Genomic DNA, 17,500 nt, shown 5'->3' on the forward strand with positions numbered 1-17,500 from the left:
ACCACAGACATCACATTGATTGTCTTATTGATATGCAACTCTAATGCTTTAGCTGTGTGTTTATCTGAAAATAACTGCAAACCTTAGAATCAGCCAATCACAATCAAGCATTCATGTAGTATAATCCTGCTTATTCACAACATTTCACTCAATACTTTGCTTATTTGAAGTGTCAAAAGTGTTTATAACCCCTGTTATAAACGTCACTTTAATGTTCCTCTTTATAGCCTTTAAAAAAAGTTTGGAGGACGCCATCGCATCAGATACTTCTGGAACTTTTAAACGGATCCTGATCTCACTGGCACAGGTACATCTATACACTCCTCTCATCCAAACACAGATCCTCATACTTCATAAACTCTGACTTCACTTCTCTTTCCTGCTGTTTTCAGGGAGCTCGTGAAGAGGGTCCAGCAGACCTGGATAGAGCTTCAGAAGATGCACAAGTAAGTTGGAAAGACTTAAAAAACTCTGTCAGGTATCTATTTTTTTCCGGACACATAATAACTGCAACTGCACTTCGAATTATGGCTTGCCAGGGTTCCCACTTGAAATTTCTCAGGGATTAATATGATATATTATATAATTTTATTTTATATATGAATTTTTTTCCAAGTCAAGGACTATTATGAATTTTTTTTCTGTCATTTTACATTTGTTTACATTTTATCACAATGTATATTCTTTCATAGTTTTTTAGCACATTGTTTCACAGTTATAGTTGGTTAATTTTTTCATGCCATTTTATTCCTCTCCCACTTCAATATTTTAAAGGGCACCGATCATGCAAAATCAACTATTGGGAGTGGTTTGGACAGAAATGTGTGTGCGTGTGTGTATAATCAGATTAGAGCGGCATAAATACAACAAGCCTCTTTTTTTAAAGTTTATGATGTTAAAATAGGATCCAAATCCCAGCGATCTTGGCATCTCACTTCCACAGTAGAAAATAAAAATTCTGCTTTCTTTTAAATATCTTTATAATATTATTTTCTTTTTTTTTTGTTTGGAGATGTGAAAAATGGCATGTTTGCATGTTGTTTATTTTATTTATTAAATTTTATTTTCTAAATGAAGTTTATTTAATTATTATTATTATTATTATTATTATTATTAATGAATTTTATTTTATTTTATTGTAATTTTTTTTATTAAATTAAATTTAATTTAATTTTGGGAGACTTGAAAATGGCATGTTTGTGTGTTGTTTATTTTATTTATTCAATTAGTTTTTCAAATTTTTATTTTATTTATTTTTTATTTAATTATTAATTACATTTTATTTTATTATTATTTTTTATTTCTTTTCTTTTCTTTTTTTATCTAATTAAATTTAATTTCAGGAGACCTGAAAAAACTGTTTTTTAGAAACTGAAAAACAATTACTTTTATTTTATAATATCTTAGCTTTCTTTAGAATATCTTTATAATATTATTATTTTATTTTATTTTATTTATTTAATTTTTTGTTGGGAGACGTGAAATATGCCATGTTTGCATGTTGTTTTTTTATTTATTAAATTTGTTTTTCAAATTTTTATTTCATTTTCATTTTATTATATTGTCTTTTTCTTTTTTTTCTTTTTCACTATTATTTTTATCATTTTTTTATTTATTTAATTTTATTATATTTTAATTTAATTAATTTGTATAAATTTTATTTATATATATATATATATTTATTTTATCTCATTTTTTTCTTTTATTTTCTTATTATTTTTATTCATTAAATTTACTTTAATTTTCATTTAATTTTATTATTTTATTAATTAAATTGTATTTAATTTAATTTCGGGAGACCTTAAAAACACCATGTTTGCTATCGATAAGAGCATTGATGACCAAGCACTAAGAAAAAACTTAATACAACAATTACTTTTATTTTATAATATCTTATTTTGTGCAGAGCATAATAATAACACTATGAAGGTTTATAACCACTTCAGGGTGAGTAAATAATTGGTAAATGTTCATTTTTGTGACTCCAGTGTTCATTTGTGCATCCAAAACTCCACATTTATAAGCCTCATAGTTGCAGACATTATCTTTAGCAGCTCAAATCTCTAATGGTGGATGGCTGCTTCTCACTCAGGGCTGTTTATGCTAATGAGTGAGAGATGGTCACTAGTGAGCGGAGCTTACCTCCTCTGATGATACGTATAAAGAGAGAACGTCAATCAAAGTGTTTCTGCAGACTGTTTCATCAAGTGTGGTTATAAACAATACAATTAATTAATGTTCACCATTAGAGGCTTGTTATATTCACACACTATTGCCACACAACTATTTAAACCACTTATATAGGTGACTTTTGCATAATAGCTCCCCTTTAATAACATAAGTTACTCGTGCAAAGTCTCATGGGGTGTAGGATAAAAATATTATATCAACTGGTATCAATCAATACATTGTAATTGTAATAAATGTGTAATGTAAGGCGCTGGCGGACGCTTGCAATGCAGACTCGGATGATCTGGAGGACAAGTTCATGAGTATTTTGTGCACAAGGAGTTTCCCTCATCTGAGGAGAGGTAAAACACATTCAGATCACTCACACACACACACACACACACACATGCTAATACATGTTTAATCAATGATCACTCCAGCTAATGTTCTGCGATTCCCCTGCAGTCTTCCAGGAGTTTGTGAGGTGCAGCAACAAAGACATTGAACAGATCATAAAGAAGGAGATGTCGGGAGACGTGAAAAACGCCATGTTTGCTATCGGTAAGAGCATGGATGACCAAGCACTGAGAAAATGCTGATTTTATTTTAACACTATTTACTATTAAAAAAAAAAATAAATAAATAAATTATATATATATATATATATATATATATATATATATATATATATATATATATATATATATATATATATATAATAAAATAAAAATAAAGCAAAGTAAAATAATTATTTTGCTTTATTTTTATTTTATTTGAAGGTTTTTTACTTTTTTATATTATATTTTGTTTAATTTTTTTATTTTATTATCATTTTATTTTTCAAATAAGTATTAAAAATGTTTTATTTAATTAATTTATTTAGACTTTTTTTATTAAAAAGCTTTATTTATTTATTTGTATTTTTTTGTCCTGAGACCTGAAAAATGCCAAGATGACAAAGCTCTAAGAAAATGCTGATTTTACTTTTACCAACACCAATTACTTTTATTTTGCTTTATTTTATTTTTATTTATTTTTCATTTTTATTTTAAATAAATTAGATTTTATTTAGATTTTATTTTATAATAATTATTTTTATAATTGTATTTTTATATCTTAATATATATATATATATATATATATATATATATCAAATGTATAGCAAAATATATTTTATTTTATTTTATTTTATTTATGTATTCATAATTTATTTTAACTTTTTTAATTAAACTTTTTATTATAAAATTTTTTTTTATTAAATTTTTTATTTTGTCGGGAGATGTGAAAATATGTCATGTTTGCTAATGGTTATTATGGTATTGTACTTTTATTTTGAATTTATTTTGCTTTGATTTTATTATTATTATTTTTTTATTTTACATTTTCCCATTTTTACTATTGTATTTCATTTTACTATTATCTTTGTTTTATTTTTATTTCATTATTTTATTTTTATATACTGCACAGGTCATGTCATCATGAAATAATATATATATATATATATATATATATATATATATATATATATATATATATATATATATATATATATATATATATATATATTTTTTTTTTTTTTTTACATTTTGCTTGGTATTTTGAGGTAGAGGTATTGTTGAAATTAGCCACTTATTGAATGGAAAGGTAGTTGATTTACATTTTATATTAAATGATCTTGGTAAATTAAATTATATCAGTGTCTAAATCGTATTCAATAATTCAATTTGTCAAGCAGAAATCATGGCCGACAATAGAAAATGAAAATCAGCATGTCAAATTTATGATTGCTTGCTTTAAACCTGACACTAAAAGGTTTATGTGATTCCAGTAACAATATCAATAATTGTGTATGTTTCCAGTGCGGAGTGTGAAGAATCAGCCTTCCTACTTTGCAGACCGATTGTACAAAGCCATGAAGGTAAAATGCATTTATTATGCAATATACAATAACATGCAATAATGTCTGCCGGAGGACAAACAAGATCTATTTCTTTTTTTATCTTTGAAATAGTACAGAAATTATTTGAAACTTTAAAGTATCCATTATTAAAAATGAATAAATAAAAAAAGTAAACTTGTTTCATAGTTTTTGTCATATATGCTGCATTATGAGTCAAAGGCCTTCATAAGCAGGTCTTAGATGAGGCGTCACACTCAAGGTTGTTATTGTAAATTAGCTTTTATTTCAATAGTATTTTTAATCTTTCTGTAATAATCGAATTGACTACCCTATGTTTTGACTTCCATTATAACCACATTTTTTTGGTTGCAAAGCTATGACAACATACAATCACCGGCCACTTTATTATGTACACCTGTCCAACTGCTGGTTAACGCAAATTTCTAAGCAGCCAATCACATGACAGCAACTCAATGCATTTAGGCATGTAGACATGGTCAAGACGATCTGCTGCAGTTCAAACCGAGCATTAGAATGGGGAAGAAAGGAGATTTAAGTCACTTTGAACGTTGCCAGACGGGCTGGTCTAAGTATTTTAGAAACTGCTGATCTACTGGGATTTTCACACACAACCATCTCTAGGGTTTACAGAGAATGCTCAAAAAAAGTGAAAATATCCAGTGAGCGGCAGTTCTGTGGACGCAAATGCCTTGTTGAGGTCAGAGGAGAATGGCCAGACTGGTTCCAGCTGAAACAATGGTAACAGTATCTCAAATAACCACTTGTTACAACCGAGGTCTGCAGAAGAGCATCTCTGAACACACAACCTGTCCAACCTTGAGGCAGATGGGCTACAGCAGCAGAAGACCACATCGGCTGTCACTCCTGTCAGCTAAGAACAGGAAACTGAGGCTACAATTCACACAGGCTCAACAAAACTGGACAATAGAAGATTGGAGAAACGTTGCCTGCTCTGATGAGTCTCCATTTCTGCTGCCACATTTGGATGGTCAGGTCAGAATTTGGCGTCAACAGCATGTAAGCATGGATCCATCCTGCCTTGTATCAACAGTTCAGGCTGGTGGTGGTGGTGTAATGGTGTGAGGGAGATTTTCTTGGCACACTTTGGGCCCATTAGTACCAGTTGAGCATCGTGTCAACGCCACAGCCTACTTGAGTATTGTTGCTGACCATGTCCATCCCCTTATGACCACAGTGTCTCCATCTTCCGATGGCTGCTTCCAGCAGGATAACGCACCATGTCATAAAGCGCAAATCATCTCAGACTGGTTACTTGAACATGACAATGAGTTCACTGTACTCAAATGGCCTCCACAGTCACCAGTTCATAATCCAATAGAGCACCTTTGGGATGTGGTGGAACGGGAGATTCACATCATGGATGTGCAGCCGACAAATCTGCAGCAACTGTGTGATGCTATCATGTCAATATGGAGTAAAATCTGAGGAATATTTCCAGTACCTTGTTGAATTTATGCCATGAAGGATTAAGGCAGTTCTGAAGGCAAAAGTGGATCCAACCCGGTACTAGTTAGGTGTACCTAATAAAGTGGCCGGTGAGTATATAATCAAGTATTCTTGATTGGTACTGGTTTTCCCTGTTGTAATTTTTTACTGTTTTGATTGAAAGTTTTAATTAATAACACAAAAGTACAGGATAGTTGTAAAAGAAAATTAAAACAAATATTGTTGAAAATGTTTTTTTTTTGACCAGTTGTTTAAGTTTGAGTCTTTAATTGTCATTTTCTAAAATAACCAATGGCCATTGTTATTAGCTTTGCATTTATTGTGAATTTTTTTATTCACTTATTGAAAATGTTTTTTTTTTTTATCTTTTACAAAAGTAGCAAGATAGTTGTGCAAGAAAACAGGAATACATACTGTTGAAAATGTTTGTGTTTTTTTGACCAGTAGTTTTAGTCTTTTAGTCTTTAATTCTCATTTTTTAAAATAGTCATGGTCACAATTGTGCTGATTTTGCGTGCAGGGCCTGGGAACAGATGACCGTGCATTAATCCGCATCATGGTGTCCCGCTGCGAGATTGACCTCTTCAACATCCGCAAAGAGTTCAAGGAAACTCACGATGCCTCACTGCACGACTTCATCCAGGTAGAGGCGCTGGTTGTAAGTTGTGTGCTCCTCCGTCTCTCATTCTGCATGCTTTGTTTCTGCATGCCAACTTACAGCACTGAAAGAAATCACTTTTTGGTGGAGTAAAATCTCATAAATTTACTCTCATCATTTTTAAATTGTGACATTAAGGGCTCTATTTTGACGGTCCATGCGCAGAGCACAAAACGCAGGGCACAATCGCTTTCAGGTCGTGTCAGGACGTGTTTTTGCTAATTTAAGGACGGGAAATCTGCCTTGCGACGTGGCGCATGGGCTAAAAGGGTTGAGTTTATTTTCTTAATGAGTTATAGGTGTGTTTTGAGGATAAACCAATCAGAGTCTCATCTCCCATTCCCTTTAAGACCCAGCTGCATCGCGCCACGAGCGCATTCGCTATTTACAGGACGCAAAGTAAGTCTAAGTGGAAAAACTGAGCATTTCACAAGCAAACAGTTCACAGTTAACAGTTTATTAACAGAAAACAGTTAAACAGAGCATCTACTGCGTGAGAATGAGAGATAATGGATCTACTTTTACTTTCGCTCTTGGATAGGGAAACCTTTACGCAAAGACATCAATTAGTCTATAAATAATTAATTTCGTTTGTTAATCGCAAATATTTGTTTCAAAACTATTTCTAAATTCAGTTCTAATTTCCAGCAAACGAATAAATAAATAATAATAGCAAAATGTGCTCAAAAACCTGAGTTATATCCTAAAACACATGCTGTGCCCCATATGGTCTAAAACCTGACAAGTGGGCAAATCTAAGCTTGTTTTTAATAAAACAAATATAAATATGGATATAATAAATAATACTGCTAATAATAATAACATTATACAAAAGCAAATTGTTATGAATGAACTGAAAAAGCCTCCCGAGATGAAGAAGACATAAAAGCAGTGATTTTTCATATTTATGTAGGCTAGAAAATAATATGTTTTTTAATATTTTAATCCTTTATATTTATATTCTATATCTATTCTTATTATATCCTATATATATCCTTAATATTTACATTTTTTCATATGTAAAGATATTTGCCTATTGCTCTCTTGTGCGTATTAAGCAGTGTGTAAGCGAGGCGCAACTCTGCGCTGCAGTTTAGACCGGGTTAGTTTTGGTCTAATGAAAAATCTATTATAGTTTCTCAAAATAGCAACGCACCAGCGGTCTGCCTCAGAACGTCTTCCTTTTTAGACCAGAACACCTATAGACGCACAAATAAGCGCTAATGCATTTGCTATTTAAACAGCGTAGCGCAACGCCTCAAAACGATTCTTGCGTCAAGCTGAAACTAGCAAACAAGTATTGCGCCGCGTCTTGCGCCACACTGCGCCGGGTGTATGATAGGGCCCATAATTATTTTACCAGTTTACCTACTAGCCCTAAACTGCTCCTGTCCCAACTTTTCTAGACTTTCTTGCAGGTCTGAATGACAGGAAAGGATGTATATTTACAAATGAAATGAAGTTGACTAGACAGAACATCAAATATTTACTGTTCATGTTGTCTGCAACAAGTCCTAGTAAATTTAGCAATCACTACTTTATTTTGTATTTGCTTTTTCCATACTGTCCCAATCTTTTCTGATTTGGGGTTGTAATTAATTGAGCAGTGTCAGGTTAAACATGAAGCACATTTTAACATGATATTGCCAAGTTAATTGTACTTGAAATAAGATAGTAACATTTTATTTGTCATTCGCTCATGCAAACTGTTGTAAAGTAAATCTTAAGAGTTATTTTTTCTGTAGGCCCAGTTGTGTAGATATTGTGTTTGGTCGTAATGTAGGCGTCCACATCCTCTTTTGGTTAATTGGAGGGGAACAGAGTGTTTGTGGTGAACTCGCTCGGCTCAGCTGTTTAGGAATTTCCCCAGCATTGCTTGACTTCCTCCGCGAGCGCTCGTTGATTGGTGAAGAGGCTGCAGACAGGAAGTGCTCTGTAACAGGTCTATACTGGCTCTGCAGTCAAAACTCCCTTCACAGATCAATAATAACACTGTTATATATTGGTTCTCTGTTTTAGATACTCTTAAAGGGGCAGCTCATGCAAACATAAAAATGCAATCAGCGTCTACTCTAGTGAGTTTCTTTATTTTGTTGAACACAAAAGAAGATATTTTGAAGAATGTTTAAAAACGTGTAACCATTGACTTCCATTGAACAAAAAACTAATTCTATTGAAGTCAATTATTACTGGTTTAAAAATATATATATATCCTTTATTTTTATAATCTAAAGCAGTGGTTCTCAAACTTTTTACATCAAGTACCACCTCAGAAAAAAATTGTCTCTCGAAGTACCTCAAAAACGAGCAGTACTGAAATACTGTAGCGTAGTAAGCCCAGTAAAGCAGCTACAACCCTGCACAGTGAAAAAACGTGGCAGTTTACCTCATAAATATAGGCTATATATCATATATGGCATATTATATACATCATTTTTGATACATTTTGAAATGTGTGTAGCATGTACATGACATATTTCAATCCTCCACGTACCACTCGAAGGAAGCCTGCGTACCACTAGTGATACACGTACCACAGTTTGAGAACCACTGATCTAAAGAATTTAGACCTTTATAATATAATTTTCTGTTGGATCTGAAGGATTGTTTCTGGGATCATTAGGAAGCATTAAAAAAATTGGACAATAGAATAGAAAAGTGGTTCTGTACTGGCTCTGCAGTCAAAACTCCCTTCAGAGATCAATAATAGCACTCGGCTGCTGATAAATGTTGGTTCTTTGTTGGCCTCTTAAAGGGGCAGTTCATGCAAAAAATAAAAATGTCATCAGCGTTTACTCTAGTGCACAGGTGTCAAACTCAGTTCCAAAAGGGCCGCCGCTCTGCACAGTTTAGTTTCAACCCTAATTAAACACACCTGATCAAACTAATTGAGTCCTTCAGGCTTGTTTGAAACCTACAGGTAAGTGTGTTGGAGCAGGGTTGGAACTAAACTGTGCAGGGCTTCGGCCCTCCAGGAATTGAGTTTGACACCCCTGCTCTAGTGGGTCCAAATATTTATGCACTGCAAATATTGTTCGATTTCACACAATTGATTTGTGTTGGCACAACACGGAGGAATTAAATTCACTTATTAGTTTAACTTTTAACACATTAAAGTGGATTCAACTTAAGAATCGAGTTGTCCTCCAAAAACTCAAGAATTAGGTTGTTTCAGCTCTTTTTAAATTAAGTAGTTTGAACAAACAGCAAACATCATTTTTTAAGTCTGAGATCTTTATTTTGTTGAACACAAAAGAAGATATTTTGAAGGATGTTTAAAACCAATGCTCAGTCTAAAAACTTATTACTACTTTTATAAAGATTGTGAGTTATGTAGCCAGAAGTATGTATGTAGCTGCATTTCATCTTTAACCTCTTAAGGCCCAAGGTGTTTTTTTTACATGCATTTTTTATTTCTCTTTGCTATTTGGGCTTATTGGAAAATAATTAAAATAAAACCTAAGTATTATCTTTTGAAATGATGTACTTTGAGAGAAAAATGTTGCCCATACATGTGGACTCATGGTCCGAATTTACATAAAACACCTTTTCCTGTTTTTTAATGCATATATAACATATAATTTTTTATATGTTTTGACTATCAGCAAGTAAAAACAACATTTTGTCCCATTTTGGACAGCTAAAAATAGAGGGTTTTTTTTCATATGCTGCCAAACAGTTCCAGGATGAAACAGTATGTCTGTAACAAAATATAAAACATTCAAAGTATTTTAGGTAGCCACTTAAGAACCAACATGTGCTGTCCACGTATGTGGCCACTAAGGAGGTTTTATACGAAGGGTATAGGCTGGTACGACGCCGTTCCTTTTCGCGCTTACCAGTTGACCACTTAATTCCATATGGACGGCTTTCCTGCTGTTACCAGTAACGTTCACATCGATAGCAGGAGAGAGCGTCAAAGTAGCCGGTAGTCATTCATTTTCAAAGATCACAGTTGTTCCCAAGGGTTTGATTATTGCGGTCACCGGATTTCCAATTATTTGCAATGTTTTCTTACAGGAACACACATTAAAAAGTTACTGGCGAGTTATTGATGTGCATTAATGTTATTTATATTTAAAAAAGCGGGAATCTCATGCGACAGTACAAAACAGTATTGCTGCTTCAGGATATTTCAGACATAGACTCATTGGATAATAAGTGGAGCAAAGCCACACCGCATGCAACTCGATCTTCCATTGTTAAATGAATTTGATAAGAAGTGCGCAACATTTTCACGCTAGAAACATGTTTGATGCAGGAATGTAACTGATATGCTGCAACGGCCCCTTTAAATAAGAGATCAATGTAGTGAATTTTGACGCTCTCGCCGCCGGAGCTGAAGGCAGACAGCATTGTCGCCATGGTGAGCGACCTTGGACGTTCTCACCGCTTTCAGTTTGAACACGCAGTCCAATTAGCTCAACATGTATGTCAGTGGACTTGAGACACAGAAAATAACAGGGTGAGAATGTGGTAAAACGTGGTAAAATCAGGCGAGGGCTTTTCTTTTTCTGGACTGCTTTGTAATTTGTCGTTTGGGTTTAGGGAAGTGAGCAGGTCAATCGGTGCATTGAAAACACTAATGGTTGGGTTTAGGGAAGGGGGAGGGTGGGTCAGTTGATCAGTCAGTCAGTCATTCAATCAGCCAAACATTCAGTCGACAGCGGCCTCTGGTGGGATTATGAGAGAACAGCAGGTGTGAATGGCACTCGCGAGAGAAATTTGAGATTTCAAAAAGCATACACAGTGGCCTCTGCTGGATTTGCGAAAACAAAAATGGCAAAAAGGGTAACTCCTGGGATGTATTGCACAGTTTAAAGAAATGTATACAGAGGTACATTTCAGAATGAGCCTGGATTGTTTAAAACTGGTAACCATAGACTTCCATTGGAGGAAAAACAAATACTACGGAAGTCAACTAATCCCTGTTTTAAACAGAAATTTAAACACTATTGGAACAAGTATGCTCAAAAATCATATTTGCGCTGCTTGTTTAAACTACATCTTTATAATCTAAAGAACCTTTTGTAATATTTATTTTTGGGATCTTTAGAATACCATATTTAGACATTTAGAATAGAAGAGTGGCTTGTAAACTGTTTATGAATTTCTTTCTTCTGTTGAACACAAGGGAGATATTCTGAAGAATGTTAATAAAAGTAGCGATTGACTTCAATAGAACATGAAATACTGTGGAAGTCAATAGTTTTGTTTATTTACTTATTCAGCATTCCTCAGAATATCTTTCTTTGTATTCAACAAGTGATGGAAACTCAAACCAGTTTGGAACGAGTGAGTAAATGATGACAGAAATGTTTCCTTTTTGGTGAACTGAAAGTCGTTCCTACAAACTACACTTTAAGAGTGCAGTTGGATCAGTGTAGAAATAAACCAACCAAAATAATGCATAGCTATACTTGAATGACATTCAAAACAATTTGCATCATTTATTTTTAGATGCATGCAGTGTTATGTAAACTGTGTGCTTGTGTGTGTGTGTGTGTGTTTGATTGTGTGTGTTTGTGCGTGTTTATGCGTGTCTGTGTGTGTAAAGTATTTTGTTCTTACTTTTACAGGCCCGTAGCCAGCCTATTAAAAGGGGTGTTTCTTTGTTCTCGCAGTTATTCGCCTCATTTTCTATTAAATTTTGAGGTTCAAATATTGCATTTTAGTGACATTTTAAGCACCATTTTTTGCTGGATTAGCTTGTCGGATGGTTATCATTACCCCACTTTGTAATGCAACAAAATATTTCCTACATTTTTTGTCAAAGTGTTTGCCATACTATTTTATGTTTACAAAAAATTGTGTTTATTTGCAAATATTCATTCATTTTCTTGTCGGCTTAGTCCCTTTATTAATCCGGGGTCGCCTTAGCGGAATGAACCGCCAACTTACCCAGCAAGTTTTTACGCAGCAGATGCCCTTCCAGCCGCAACCCATCTCTGGGAAACATCCACACACACATTCACACACACACTCATACACTACGGACAATTTAGCCTACCCAATTCACCTGTACCGCATGTCTTTGGACTGTGGGGGAAACCGGAGTACCCGGATGAAACCCACGTGAAGGCAGGGAGAACATGCAAACTCCACACAGAAACACCAACTGAGCCGAGGTTCAAACCAGCGACCTTCTTGCTGTGAGGCGACAGCACTACCTACTCGCCCCTTATTTGCAAATATACTTTACGTTATTACAGTTTTATAAATAATGTAATGAGGTTACAATTTGAAATAAAACTTTTTGAACCAAGAAATGAAATGAAATGAAAAAGTACTACTTTTTAAATGCTAATTTGTTATCATCCATCATTAAAAAAAACAACAATTAGGAATCTGTTAAACATTGTTTTAAATTAAAAACTGTAGCCAGAGATGTAGCCAGAGAGCCAAACTAGGACCTGCCATCCCATTAAGAGAGGAATTAAGTTCAAATTTAATGTAACCATTTGTTTGTTTGTCTTATTGTTAAAGCAAACTGAAATTAAATGCTTCAATTAAATGGTGTCAAGGAAAAGTTGTACATACAGTAAGTACTGTCATCTCACAATGCAGAGACTTTGGTGAGCAAATCAAGGCAAAGGCAGATTCTGCTTGACTAGTGACTAGTGTATAATAGTTATTATTATTTTTTTTAAATGTTATACTGCATTAGTTAATATTATTTAAAGTGATGCTTTCTATTGATTTTAAAATATAATTTAAGAAATTATCCTTGGCAACTTTAATGTAATATAGTTTGGTATATTTACCTTTGGCCCACAGCTCTCTTTTTGGCTCTTTTTGGTCAGAGTTTGTCCTTTTAAATAACAATTAATCATTAAATTTGTCATTCAGGGGCCAAACAAGGATCATATATGGGCCAAGTCTCAGCCAAGTTAACAACCCATAACTGGGCCAGATATGTTGGTGTGCCACGACTGGAATGAATTTGATAAACCCATGGAGCATTTCGCTTCAGGCATGCTATGGGCGTGCTTTTTCTCAAAGCAACCTCGGGTGCGTTCACGAAAACCATCGTTGGCCAACTAAGGTCGCAAGTTGTGTTGTTACAAACATAGTTCGTTGATTTGGTGTTTCCCAAATCCATCGTTCCAACAAACATTTGCAAACTGCGTCGCAAACTTGTGCACTTGCGACTACACCTCCAGAGCTGTAGTTAGAAACATAGTTCCCGGCTGTGTTTTATTCCCACTTATCTCCCTTATGCCCTATTCATTTAGAACATTTTAACTTGGAATTATTAAAATAAAGCATTAAAGTCGTCATTCTTAGGTGTAATTTGCTTTGAAAGTATTTTTACAGTTCTGTTTTAGCGATCTTCATGTTTACAATTGCGCTCCCTTTGCTGTGCACTTTGAAAACATTGATGTCATTTTGAACACAGCCGAGCGGAATTTGTTTTGTCTCCAAAGCTAGTATATTTTTTTACAGTCATTGCTCCAAAGCTAGTAAAAACAAAAAAACATAGCATATGTTAATGATTTTATTTTATAGTAAGTTATTTATTAAGAAATGTACCCTACTGTATGTGACATGGGCCTGTGGGTTAAGACATTAAAAAAAAAATGGTGTCAAATTGTAAAAGTAGACTTTTAAAAATAATATATATACAGTTGAAGTCAGAATTATTAGCCCCCCTGAATTTATAGCTCGCCTGTTTATTTTTTGCCCCGATTTCTGTTTAACAGAGAGAAGATTTTCCAGCACATTTCTAAACATAATAGTTTTAATAATTCATTTCTAATAACTGATTTATTTTATCTTTGTCATGATGAGAGTAAATAATATTTGACTAGATATTTTCCAAGACACTTCTATACAGCTTAAAGTGACATTTAAAGGCTTAACTAGGTTAATTAGGTTAATTAGGCAGGTTAGGGTAATTAGTCAAGTTATTGTATAACAATGGTTTGTTCTGTAGAGTAATGAAAAAATAAATTGCTTAAAGGGGCTAACAATTTTGTCCTTGGAATGTTTAAAAAAAAAAATTAAAAACTGCTTTTATTCTAGCCGAAATAAAACAAATTCGACTTTCTCCAGAAGAAAAAATATTATCAGACATACTGTGAAAATTTCCTTGCTCTGTTAATCATAATTTGGGAAATATTTAAAAAAGAAAAAACAATTTAATTCAATTTATATCCTACTTATTATTAATAATAATAATCATCATCATTAATATTAATATTATTATTACATTATGATATTCTTCTTTTCCTAATAATAATTAATAAATATAAAATTTTATTTCTTAATAAATCGCCTTATTATTTATTTATTTATATGATTTATTTATGATATTAGAATATGTGTTAGTGATTTTATGTTTTAGAATAGAATATGTAATGTTCTCAATAGTATTAGTAAAGGAAACACAGGCCATATATGTGCCGTTTACATATATTTCAGTTAATATGGAAAGCAAGTGCATGTTTTTACCAAATCTAATATTGGATTATATTTTAAATGCGTGTGCGTCTACAACAATATAATTTGCACAAAGAAACGATGGGGTTCTACTCTAAAAAAGTAGTTACTCTACCCTGTTTAAAGCATCATTATGGATATTTTACGTTATAATTACAGATTGTAAATAATTAAATTTGTCTTAAAGCCTTCTATTGGTTATTCTCATTATTTATGATGGCATACTGTCAAATATAGGTCAAATGAGCTCATATAGGGACTCTGGACTTTGTTAATATGGGCCCTTCCTTATTGACAAAGTCCAGAATCATTATATGAGTTGAGTCTTTTGGCTACGAGCCTGTTTTAGCTGTTTTCATTTGCATGTTTGAACATATTCCCACGTAAATGCACACCTTTTTTGTAAGGACATGAGTTGACCTGCTGATCTCACAGCTATTATGAAATTTAGATGAAACTCTTTACGTAATGCTGTACATTTCATAATGGCTTAATATCATTACACAACAGCAGACTTTCACTGATACGATCATGATGTGCATTCTGAAACTCCAGGGTGTGTTTTCTTGCTTTATTTTCAAAGTATTCTTGCTCTGCTTCTTTTCTCAGGGCGACACATCCGGAGATTACCGAAAAACCCTGTTGATCCTCTGTGGAGGCGAGGACTAGAGCGACATTCATCATCTGGGACGAGTCTCAGGATATTCAAGCATTAGCAAACCCCATGTTTGTGCAGATGCTAGTCAGTGAATGCTAGTCTGTTTCCTGCCATGCTAAAGCCAAAGCTAAAGCTATGCAAAAGCCACACTGTGTCCCAGTTAATTTCAGCAGTCATGCACCAAACACTTTTGTTTTTTAGCAGTTAAAGCACTGCTGTGGTGTTACCGTGATACTGGTGCTTTATTTGTTATCCTGTTTACCCCAGAAATAAACAGATGTGATTGTGTTTGAGTTCGTGTTGCTAAATGAACACCGACCTGGTTGTGTTTTAATAGCCAAAGCTGCATTACAGCCAGTGTGGGAATTATACATGGACTATCGGGGAGGTTAACTTTTTTGATTAGTTTGTGTAACATTCTTCAGTCATTCATTCATTCATTCATTCATTCATTTTCTTGTCGGCTTATTCCCTTTATTAATCCAGGATCGCCACAGCGGAATGAACCGCCAACTTATCCAGCAAGTTTTTACGCTGCGGATGCCCTTCCAGCCGCAACCCATCTCTGGGAAACATCCACACACACATTCACACACACACACTCATACACTATGGACAATCTGGCCTACCCATTTCACCTGTACCGCATGTCTTTGGACTGTGGGGGAAACCGGAGCACCCAGAGGAAACCCACGCGAAGGCAGGGAGAACATGCAAACTCCGCACAGAAACACCAACTGAGCTGAGGTTCTACCCAGCGACCTTCTTGCTGTGAGGCGACAGCACTACCTACTGCGCCACTGCCTCGCCCCTTCTTCAGTCATTCATGTATTTATTGGTAATTAGGTCTAGTGTATTGATTCACCATATTTAAGTTTTTAGTGTTTTGAGGGATGTTTAGGCCATATCCTAATTCTATTTTTGTACCCCTACCCTTTCCCATTCCCGTTAGACTTTGAAACAGAGTGTGAAGAGGAAGGGCTTTAAAATTTACCCCTAAGGCCGTACTCACACTATGTACAGTCGCCTTGAACCAGACCAAAGCACGCTTGTCCCCCCTCCTGTCTCCCCCGACGGCCCGCACTCACCTCACAATCGGGCCTCGGCACGCTTACGTCATCGCTGCTGCGATTTTACGAGATAAAAGTCTTGTGAACACTTCCTACCAATTTCAGGCTGATGAATGAATTTTTTCTCGCAGAGACTGACTGGTGCCATTTTGCACTCACAGTGGTATGAACCGTTATAGGGGTGGTCAAATGTATGTTTAATCATTCATTCATTCAATTTCTTTTCGGCTTAGTCCCTTTATTTATCCGTGGTCGCCACAGCGGAATGAACCGCCAATGCTGAGCGATGGAAGATGCTCTTCCAGCTGCATCCCATCTCTGGGAAACATCCATACACACTCATCCACACACATACACTACAGAAAATATTAGCTTAGCTGATTTACCTGTACCACATGTCTTTGGACCCACACAAACATGAAAAGAACATGCAAACTCCACACAGAAATAACAATTGACTTAGCCGAGGCTTGAACTAGTGACCTTCTTGCAATGAGGCGAATGTGCTACCCACTGCGCCACCATGCAGTATGTTTATTCATTCATTCATATTCTTTATTCATTACCGAGAATGGGGAAGAAAGGGGATTTAAGAGACTTTGAACGTGGCATGGTTGTTGTTGCCAGACGGGCTGCTCTGAGTTTCAGAAACTGCTGATCTACTGGGATTTTCATGCACAACCATCTCTAGGGTTTACAGAGAATGGTCTGAAAAAGAGAAAATATCCAGTGAGCTGCAGTTCTGAGGGCGCAAATGCCTTGTTGATGTCAGAGGTCAGAGGAGAATGGCCAGACTGGTTCCAGCTGATAGAAAGACAAGTGTAACTCAAATAAGCACTCGATACAACCAAGGTCTGCAGAAGAGCATGTCTGAATGCACAACATGTCCAACCTTGAGGCAGATGGGCTACAGCAGCAGAAGACCACACCGGGTGCCACTCCTGTCAGCTAAGAACAGGAAACTGAGGCTACAATTAACACAGGCCCTGCTCTAATGAGTCTCGATTTCTGCTGCCACATTGGGATGGTCGGGTCAGAATTTGGCGCCAACAACATGAAAGCATTGATCCATCCTGCCTTGTGTCAACAGTTCAGGCTGATGGTGGGGGTGTAAT

General features: G+C 34.8%; 1 protein-coding gene across 4 annotated transcripts in view; it reads left to right on the forward strand.

Annotated features, from left to right (window-relative positions):
• Positions 1-15,608, forward strand: part of anxa6 (annexin A6) — a 230,555-nt gene extending 214,947 nt beyond the window's left edge. For 2 of the 4 annotated variants that reach the window (XM_073921243.1, NM_001002038.2), the window contains 7 exon segments: positions 228-307; positions 393-446; positions 2,438-2,531; positions 2,635-2,730; positions 4,029-4,087; positions 6,078-6,215; positions 15,267-15,608. In XM_073921243.1, coding sequence (XP_073777344.1) covers positions 228-307; positions 393-446; positions 2,438-2,531; positions 2,635-2,730; positions 4,029-4,087; positions 6,078-6,215; positions 15,267-15,326 — 581 coding nt within the window. In that variant the 3' untranslated portion in view covers positions 15,327-15,608. 4 annotated transcript variants of the gene reach the window in all.
• The last annotated feature ends 1,892 nt before the right edge of the window (positions 15,609-17,500 follow it).

The sequence above is a fragment of the Danio rerio genome, chromosome 14 (genome assembly GCF_049306965.1).
Source record: "Danio rerio strain Tuebingen ecotype United States chromosome 14, GRCz12tu, whole genome shotgun sequence".
NCBI lineage: Eukaryota > Metazoa > Chordata > Actinopteri > Cypriniformes > Danionidae > Danio > Danio rerio.